The sequence below is a fragment of the Nanorana parkeri genome, unplaced genomic scaffold (assembly GCF_000935625.1).
Source record: "Nanorana parkeri isolate BGI_ZX_2015 unplaced genomic scaffold, ASM93562v1 scaffold594, whole genome shotgun sequence".
Taxonomy (NCBI): domain Eukaryota; kingdom Metazoa; phylum Chordata; class Amphibia; order Anura; family Dicroglossidae; genus Nanorana; species Nanorana parkeri.
In genome coordinates this window covers 395,389-405,613 of record NW_017306862.1, presented here as the reverse complement: position 1 = coordinate 405,613, position 10,225 = coordinate 395,389, and the positions used below count along the sequence as shown (strand labels likewise).

The 10,225-nt window shown below is 39.5% G+C and overlaps 1 protein-coding gene across 2 annotated transcripts in view; it reads left to right on the top strand.

Annotated features, from left to right (window-relative positions):
- Positions 1-2,309, top strand: part of RGMA (repulsive guidance molecule family member a) — a 55,887-nt gene extending 53,578 nt beyond the window's left edge. For both annotated transcript variants that reach the window (XM_018562727.1, XM_018562728.1), the window contains one exon: positions 838-2,309. In XM_018562727.1, the coding sequence (XP_018418229.1) occupies positions 838-1,512 (675 nt within the window). In that variant the 3' untranslated portion in view covers positions 1,513-2,309. The remainder of the gene's footprint in view (positions 1-837) is intronic.
- The last annotated feature ends 7,916 nt before the right edge of the window (positions 2,310-10,225 follow it).

Genomic DNA, 10,225 nt, shown 5'->3' with positions numbered 1-10,225 from the left:
AAAGTTTAACCCTTAACACCTTACCAAACCTTAAGCCAATCTTTTCATAACCTTTATCCCTTAAGCTAACAATAGACCACTTCCACTGCTAGAGGTAGATCACTATTAGTGGCATTGCTGACTGCCAGCATGGTCAGCAGTTCTTGTAATCAAACATAACCAACTGATATGAGACATTCTGTATATCATTATTAGAGTAACTTTAATATAGGCAGTTTGTATTATTCTAGGTTTCAGCAGTTTTAAACTGTTAGGGTTCCCGTGTCTTGTCATGTTTTAGTTTTTGTGGTGATAAAGTACAGCCTTTTATTTATAACTTTGATTTAGTTTTAGATTAGTTCAAATGTTTAGACTCTTTGGATGTTCACTACAAACTACTTATTTTTGGTAGATGCTAGCAAGTTAAAGGTAGAGTTAAGCCTCCTAAAAATGTATTATATATTTTCTGGACTATATTAGTGAGATCTCTGCACTTGAGGGGGAGAACATTCAAACTCCTAAGTGGTTTGGGGTAACCCAGAGGAACCTTTCAGAAATCAGCCATCAATTTGGCTGACTACTCTGACAACTCAGCCAAAAGCTGTTTTCTAATTTGTTGTGGATTGTTGCACTCTAGTGCTTTTTTATATCTGTTTCAAACAAGCTTAAAGAAGTATTTATGAAACTGCAGAAGAAAAAAAAAAACAGTGCCCTCTACGTTCACCAGCTTTTTATGTTTTATATATTCTGTTTCTGTTGTGGGAGAAAATGTTTATTTTCAATTATATTTAATATTTTACTTTTATATAATTTTTTATATACACTTTTATTGATTTATATTCAACTGTTTTTCCACAGATCACAATAATCTTCAAGAACTTCCAAGAGTGTGTGGACCAGAAGGTCTACCAAGCTGAAATGGATGAGCTTCCTGCAGCTTTTATAGATGGTTCAAAGAATGGTGGAGATAAAAGTGGAGCTAACAGCTTGAAAATTATTGAGAAGGTTGCTGGGCAGCACATAGAGATTCAAGCCAAATACATTGGTACTACCATAGTGGTTCGACAAGTTGGTCGCTATTTAACCTTTGCAGTGCGCATGCCTGAGGAGGTTGTGAATGCAGTTGAGGACAAAGAAAATCAGGGCCTTTACCTGTGTCTACAGGGCTGCCCTCAGAACCAGCAAATTGACTTCCGAACCTTTCACTCGCAAACCCCAGAGACTGGCTTGAAGAGGCAAGGACCATCATTTACCCCTCAGATGGCAGGAGCCAAGTGTAAGGAGAAGCTTCCAGTGGAGGACCTCTACTTTCAGTCCTGTGTGTTTGACCTTCTTACTACGGGAGATGTGAATTTCACTCTGGCTGCTTATTATGCCTTTGAGGATGTAAAGTTATTACACTCCAATAAGGACAAAATTCATCTGTATGAAAGGACCACAGACTTGGGGCTGGGCAATTCTGCTCCTCAGATAGGCCTAGGTATGGCCAAGCTTCTTGTGGCATTAGTGTGTTTTGTTTCAGTGTTGCTGTAAAGTCATGTTTACCGTCTAAGTCTTTTCACATTTGTGGGATGATTGCAGAGGTGCAAGCCTAGTTACTCAAGGTGTATTTGTCTCTGTGAAAGCACAAGTTCTAACACCTGTACGAATAATTTATTAAAAGTGTTCAACAACTTGCTAAAGGTACACCTAAATACTTTTAACACCAAGGAGATAACAAAACTTGCTTCAGAAGATCTACCGCTTCTGAGTTTGCTCTAATGAGAGACATCTGCCACTGATCCAAAGTGTAAACACCATTTGATGACTCTCATAGAGTAGTTGTCTTTAAACATGTTTCTTCTTAATTCTTTAGGCTATGGACTCTAGGAGAGATATACTGAGAGCCTTTAACCTTGCTTATGCATCTCTGATACAAAGTAATCATAGATAATGCACAGATCTCACTTATCTGTCAAATCTGCCTGGTGGAGCATTCATGCACCATACCTCATGTGTTCAATCAACATTTTGATGTCATGGAGGGAAAAAGTATATTCCCCTCTGGTTTACTTGTGGTACTGCAAGTATCATGGTGGCTGTGAAAAATAGCGTTTTGTGAATGTGGCTTTTGTGATCCATAATAAGCTGTAAATGCATGAACAATTTAGGGGTGCTCAGTCAGTATCGGATGACATAATAACAGTAGCACATATGGAAACGTGCTTCTCATGTCTATTGTACAAGTAGCCATATTTAGCATTGATCAAAACACTTAGCCCTGCAGAAGAATAGGTAAAGACCAAGAGAGATTTTGCAGCACTGACATGTTAACCCTATTTTAACATAATATTTTATTACATAATGATCTTTCTTATGTTACATAGGACCTAGTGGACCTTATGTTTGAAGGAAGACCTGTTGATCTTGCCCCAGCAACCAATTTAGTCTTTATTTGGCTAATGTTAGTCTCTAGTTTATGAAAGAGAGAATCTGGTTCTTATGGACTACATCTTTTTTTTTTTTCTCCATATAAGCCCAATTTAAAGCTTCAGTGAAATCATTGAGTTTATGTTATGACTGAAATCTTGTTGACGTGTTAGTTTTTAAAACTAGAATACATAAAACCTTTGAGACGTTTGGGTTAACATTTCACTATGTCAGCTGTCACCATTATAGGTGCACTTTTATGGGCGTATTGGTCAAGGTGCATGCTTTTCCCTTAGCTGCAGATGCTGCATTCTGATAAGAACTCGGAAGAACTGAACAAAAGTTGCTGCCATCACCCGTCTCAGGGTTGGTGCTACGAGCACACAGCTTACCGTGGTGAGAGAAGCAGAGCTCATCAGCTTGTTATACTATGGTTATAAATCCCAGAATGTTCTGCAGAACAGTCTGGTCTTTAAATCTGTCATCATAGTACACACCATTTACTGGTATGACACTGATTACTAAAGCAGAAGTAAAGTGTAAATATATACCTATAGCAGTCAGATGTAATGCAAACAAAAAAATGCAACTCGTGTTGGATGTAATTTATGTTGTCTATAATATGTGGAGAGTTTGTGTTTTTTTAATAGCATCACTGTACATAGAGATGTAATGTGTTCAGTGTGTGTAAAAAGAAAAAAAAAAAAAGCTAGATGTGGAAACTACTTTATTCCCATTAGAATGAATTTTGACCTTCATGATGTACTGTGTAAACTGTAGAACTCTCATGGGAAAATATGGAAATTCTAGTAATCGTATTCAGAAAATGTTATGGCAGCTGTGACTTGGTATGTACCAGTGCCATTTCACACACCTCCTGCCCCAATCCAGTGGACTGCACCAACATTCCTGTCAGTTTACTACATTATCACAGAGACATTCAGCTTGTCTGTTAGAATACTACATACATTAGTAATGTATGTAGTATTCTAACAGACAAGCTGAATTCTAAGGAACCTTGGTTCAGACCACACAATATCTCCTTCTAATAGTGTGCCAGAGGACAGGATGGCCTTTTAGCTGTCAGTATTTTGCTGTTATTTTGGGTTCCAAACCAATTTCAGCAGTCACATTTTTATATTTCACCAGCAGCAGCCTCACTCTGAAAACTCATCCAAAGATACATTTTATCTATTCCAGCGCTCATAAATCTTGTTTGAACAGAGCTAGCTTCACCAAATGGTTTATGTAACCCATGGCACACTCCTAGAATCTACTAAATTCTGTTGGGAGTATAAGCCAAAGGTTCCTATGGTAAATGCACAATTTGCAAAATTTGGGCACTTGCAAGAAGAAAGATGTCCTATGGCTTTTCATTTATCAGTAGCTAGATATTCACATGAACATTGGTGTACATACACCCTGTAGGGTACAATAAACACAACTCTCTGCTCATGCCGAGGCCCATTAAGAACTTGGTGAAAGACCAAAGAGGAAAGCCCTTCCTGACTTTGGTAATCTCTGGGCTCCATTAGTTTATAACATACGTTTATAGACTAATAACTGGCACTGCTAAATGGAACCATGTCTGCTCTTGCAATGCTCCCGTCAAAGGTCTCCAGTAATATTGGAGACCTATTTGTTGCTGGAGCTGCAGTGCGTCACATTTTACAGTTGTTTTAGAACTGTATTTCCCATAATGTTATTCCAGCACTTTGTTCTCCAAATTGCTTATACGTAGTTCGTAGTCTTCACAAAATTGGGGGTTTCATGAAGTCGTTGCTGAGTACGCTGTACTATTTCCTGCTACATGCCAGTGTTTAGCACAGCTGTGTTTCTCCAGCCATGAGCAAACATTGGAGTGTCCATCCTTTGAACATTGCGTACTATCTAGTATAGTTCCAATACCCTGTCTACTTTGCAGTGTAACTTTATGGGTTGAGAAGGAGGTAATTGCTGTTGTATCAATGTTTAGAAATAAGTGAAGCACTTTATTGTGGTTGTGTTTAAAAAATAAATAAATAAAAACCTTCTCGTTAAATGATGCCAAGATAGACCCATCAAATATAGAAGTAATTTACTTTACAGCAAAAGGGAAAAAGAAAGCAAACCTGTTTTTACTTATCTTCATACACATTGACTCATGTAGATAATGTAAATTATTTATTGAAAAATTGCAAGTAAAGGTTTTTATCATTGAATCTGAGTTGCTCATTATTAAAAAAAACAAAACAGAAAAAGCTCAAATCTGACATTGACCAATTATGCTTTGCTTTTGTTACTTCACACTGTGCAGATACATACTCAATGACACAAATAAAGTAAATTGTTTTACAGAATGGAAATAGGGAGAAGAGACTGTGGTCAGAAAAAGAAAAATATACTGTATATAGAGAGGGACAGACATACACAGGGGGAATTTATTCACATAGTTAAAAGTGTTTGATCTCACATATGGTCACATGGGATATATTTGATGCGCTTTGCGCCAGATTTATGTTGCTAGTGTAATGTCTGTTCATAAATTAGATTAAATAGACTCCAGGAAAGAAGACTCTTAACTACAGGTAAGAAGCTTAACTGTCACTTCCTGAAGTGGTCATGGGGACTCCTTAGTTACATAGTATTTGAGGTTGAATAAAGACATAAGTCCATCAAGTCCAACCTATTGCGTGTATGCATTTATGTTTGAGCAGGCGTGCGTGTGTATTAGTCCATGTGTGATCTTGTTCTTTGGCGTACCTGTACCCCTGTATATATGGTCTCCGAGGAACTCGTCCAGGAGTTTCTTGAATGCTTCCACACTCTTAGCTGAAATCACTTCCTGTGGCAGCGAGTTCCAGACCTTAACCGCTCTAACTGTGAAGAACCCCTTGCGCCCTGTGTGTTGGAAAACAATTTCCACCAATTTGTGGTTGTGCCCTCTGGTCTTTGTTACAAAGCTAACCGTAAACAGTTTGTTAACAATATTGATGTCACCATTGAACAGTTTATACAGAAAAATCATGTCCTCCCTTAATCTCCTAACCTCCAACGAGAACATATTTAATTTTAACAACCTTGTTTTATAGTTCAGGTCCTCGAAACCCTTAATGAGTTTGGTTGCCCTCCTCTTGACTTTTTCCAGGTCAAGGACATCTTTTCTGAGTATCAGTGACCAAAACTGGACCACATACTCCAGATGTGGCCGAACCAGTGATCTGTAAAGTGGCAAAATTATAGACTTGTCCCTGCAATACATTCCCTTCTTAATACAGGACTCTGCTTGCTTTGTTTACAGCAGCCTGGCACTGCGCGCTGTTCTTTAGTCTGCGGTCTATGATGACTCCCAAATCCTTCTCAGTTTCAGACTTCCCTAGTTGCACACCCATAAGTGTATAGTCCATTTGCCTATTTTTAACTCCAAACTGCATTACCTTGCATTTATCGACATTGAACTTCATCTGCCATACAGTTGCCCACTCCCCGAGTTTATCCAGGTCCTCCTGTAATGTTATAACATCTAAATCCGTGTCTATTACCCTCCCAATTTTCGTATCATCAGCAAACACGGAGACACTATTCCTACTATATCGTAGTCCTCCTCGAGTAACAAAACTTCAAGGTCTTCTATTTTATTTGCTAGACTTCTAGCATTGGTAAACATGCATTTAATTTTTTTACTTTTACTAGTTAAACGTTTGCTCACCTCCTTGCTCCCCACTACTAGTTTTAATTGTACCTGTTATGGTTAGTCCATTCCTACTTGGATCACCTTGGGGCAATTAGATTTACTTTATTGCCTAGATTTAATATGTTCTCTATATTGGCTTGATTTACTACTTTGACTATATTCTCTATCTTTGCTTTATTTACCAGTTTGACTTCCCCCCAGAAATGCTGCACCTTCCCCATTAAGATTCAGCCCATCTCGGCTGAAGAGCCGGTAACCAATTGAGAAGTCGGCCCAGTTCTCTAGGAAACCAAAGCCCTCATTCCGACACCAGTTCCAGAGCCACTTGTTAAGTTGGGATTGTTTTGTTAGGTGATGTGCCAGTTTCAGACAGCTGCATGACAAACGCAGATGTAAACAGTTGCAAACTGACCCAAAACACTCGCATCAGAAAAATGGGACATGTTAATAGGAGCTGGGAAACATATTTGCGCTCTAAAAAAAGTAATCCAAAGGGGATAAAACAGTCGCAATTGTGTTAATAAATTCCCCCCGTGACCTTTGAGCCCCAACACTAAATGTCTTCTGTGACCAGCTACAGGTATCTCCTCAAGTATTGCATCTACACTTGGAATGTTACACATCTGATATATTCATTAGTGAAGTGAATAGATAATGAGGGGACTTTATTAAGTCTGGAGCAGACAAAATCTGGAGCAGCTGTGCATGGCAACCAATCAGCTTGTCTCTCAGTTTGTTCAGTTAAGAATTGAATATGAAAGAGAAAGGCTGATTGGTTGCCCTGCACAGCTGCTCCAGATTTTGTCTGCTCCAGTTTTGATAAATTCCCCTCAATGTCTTCATATAAGGGAGTTGTCCCTGATGGTTTTGTGGAAGGAGCCAATGGGTTGTACTAGGACAGTGATGACGAACCTTTTTGAACCCGAGTGCCCAAACTGCGACGCAAAATCAATTTATTTACCTCAAAGTGCCAGCGCTGAAAATAAGTTTAGTACTGTATTGCAGTTCGGGCGCTCGGGTTTAAGAAACGTTCAACATCACTGCCTAAGGTCTCGTTCACACCTAGGCGTATTGCATATGCGCGTCTGTCGCGCGTTTTTTTACCGCGATTTGCGGTAAAAAAGTCGCGCGACTGCCGCGCGTTTCCGAAGGCTGCTTGGCTGTATCCCAATGGAAATGCGCAACAAAACAGCCCAAAGTAGTACCTGTACCTTTTCAGGCGTGGGCCGTTTTGTAGCGCGTTAGGGACGTGCGGAAATACGCCAAGGTGGGAACGAGACCATTGAATACAATGGGATTTATATTTTTGAGCGTTTTGTAGAGCGTTCGTCGAGCGTAGAACACGCTACAAAACGTTCAGGTGTGAACGAGGGCTTAGGCCCCAATCATACCAAGCGACATAACCTTACAAGCGGGGCGGGGATAGCGCAATTGTCCAGCAAAGATCGCGCGACCTTTACCGTCGGACTTCATTAAAAAAAAAAAAATAGAAAAAGGGTCCTGCTGAAGCGACGGGGGACATTGAGCTGTACATTAGAACAGCTCCATTGAATAACATTGGCCGGCGACTTCTCGCAATAATGCGCAAAATAGCGGGATTTTACGCACAGTGTGAATGGCGCCTTAGGCAAAATAGGGAAACACGCATATTCAAACATTTATACATTTAATAATACACATACACACGTAATGAAACATACACATCACACACTTATTAAAACACACACATTACACACACACAGAACTACTAATAAAAATGAAGTGCCAGCAGAGAGGGCCCCGCGTGCCCTCCCTAGCACGCGTGCCATAGGTTCGCCACCACTGTACTAGGAGTATTGGATACAGGTTATTTCCCTGTCAACACGTGTATGGAGATTACTTATAGAGTGGATTTAGCGGTAATTGAAGGTAAATGAACTACACATAAATGATAGTTTACCAGACAAAAACAAAGGTGTTTGGAAGGAATCTCTAGTAGTATAATGCAGAATGCATCTACCAGTAAAATCCTAGCATTCAGAGGTTTGTAATCCGCATTGCCATCCATATGATACTGCAGCATAAGAAGGAAGAAATATCGGATCCATGACACATTGAGACTAATGCATTTCAGAACATACGGTAATGTGCAAAGCTAAGTATTGTGCATTGTGGTGACATTCATTTTGAATTGCACCCCAACTTACCTAGTCAGCATAACACAATGCACAAATGTTTCAACACACAGATATAAATAATTTGTGCATTGTGGTACGGTCCGTTGTGAAAAAAGAAAAGGCAGATGTCCGTTAATGCACGTAATGTGCAAAATACCAATGTGGTAACTCGCCACAATGCATCGGGACAATCTGAATGGGTCTATAAAGCAGCTCTGTCGATGACAAAAATATAAAAAACAGATCCCGCTGCAAAGAAGAAAGTTCATAGCTACCTCTCCCACACCCTCCGACACCACAGGAAACAGTCGTGAATCAGAAGCAAGAAGATCGACCGCTGAATGCAGAGAGGGACCAGACACCCAAGACACCTTATGGATGTCAGATGTTGAAGATCCTTCAGCAGAGGTATCTTTGCAATGAGAAGGTTGGTGTAGAGATCAGCCATAGAGGAAAGTATGAACTTGCTTCTTTACAGCAGAAGGGTCTTTGAAACACAGGGCAGGTTGGTAGAGCGGGCAGCGAGATGCAAGGGGAACTTTGTTGTTGATATTAATTTTACTGAGTCACTTTAATAAACACTTCACTGATTCTTTTGGTTAAATTAAAGTCTGCAACATTTTATCCCATGTCAGAAAATCTGCAAGCCTTAAATGCAGGTGGGTCTGTAATTATGAAGTTTCCTATCTTGGCAGGTAATCTATGGAACCTGACAAAGAGTTCATTATGCAAGGCCAATTCGTCTGCTTTACGCAGATTTTACAAGAAAAAAATAGTCACCCTATAAACTATACATACATTGTGAAGGTGATGGTGTTGGAGGACAGACTCCTATGTAAACCAGCATTTTAATAGGCCTTGCAATTTGCTGCATATTTACAGTGTGTTTTTCCTTGGTTTTTCTCCAGCTTTTCCTAGTGTTCACTTCCCGACATTGAATTATAAAGCCAAGATACATAATCCCGAATGGTAGATTGGGAGCTGCAGTTCTAAGCGGTCCTATACACTGCAGGCTTGTAACCCTGCCAAATGGTTAATTAAGTATATAATGTATCTTCTTACATCCCCTGAGTTCCCAAGCTGTGGTCTGATGGATTTTAACCTTTCTGCCTGTCACAAGCAATAAAGGTTTAACCTCTTCAGGACCTCAGTCTTAACACTTTGGGTTTTGTTTCTGAATTTTTTTTCTCGGTCAGCCCATGGGGCAGAACAAAGGAAAATGAATAGTGTATGGCCAGATTTAGAAAGTGTGAGGCCTTTATTTTGTAAAGAGCACTATATAAATCTTGTATAATAATAATAATGACAACGCAAATTACACAAACATTTCTGGTGAATTCTTAATGGGGACTGTACTGCCATGATGTATTGATAGAGGTGGGCACAAACACAAAATATTGCGCATCTTGCATTACATAATAATTGCTATCTCAATGCAAGGAAAAAAGATAGCCATGGATAGTAATTTCTACAGCTTCCCATCGTAATTCTTTTTACTCCTATTAGAGTTCTTTTTTCAAGAGAGATGAGAATGTTTTGTGTTTGGATATTTAGCAAAACTGTGCAGGAGTAGCAATTTTTTAACAGTTCTCTCTGAAACTACTGTTAGAAAAATGAGAGGTCGGGGAGCAGTAGTTGAAGGTATAATTGGTAATTCAGGTCAATCTATCACAGGTGGTAATTTACTCCTCTCAGTTCTGTCAGTTCTGCTATTTGAAGAGCCCTCTGGCGATAAACAGCTTATCGGTTACCTATGCATATTTTTTTTCACACTGTTGTAGTCAAACCCTGATAAACAGCCTTCTATCTAACAAAGGAGCAGGATCTTATCTCAATCTCTCTGAGATTTCCTTTGCACTCTGCCCCTCATGTATAATGCTTTAGCTTTACCTCAAAGGTCTTGTGTAAGCTGCATCTCTACACCCAGTCAACACCAGTTTGGAAAAGAAGAGAGATCTTATAGTTTGTCAAATCTGTTATGAATATGTCCACTTTAAGTGATCAAGCA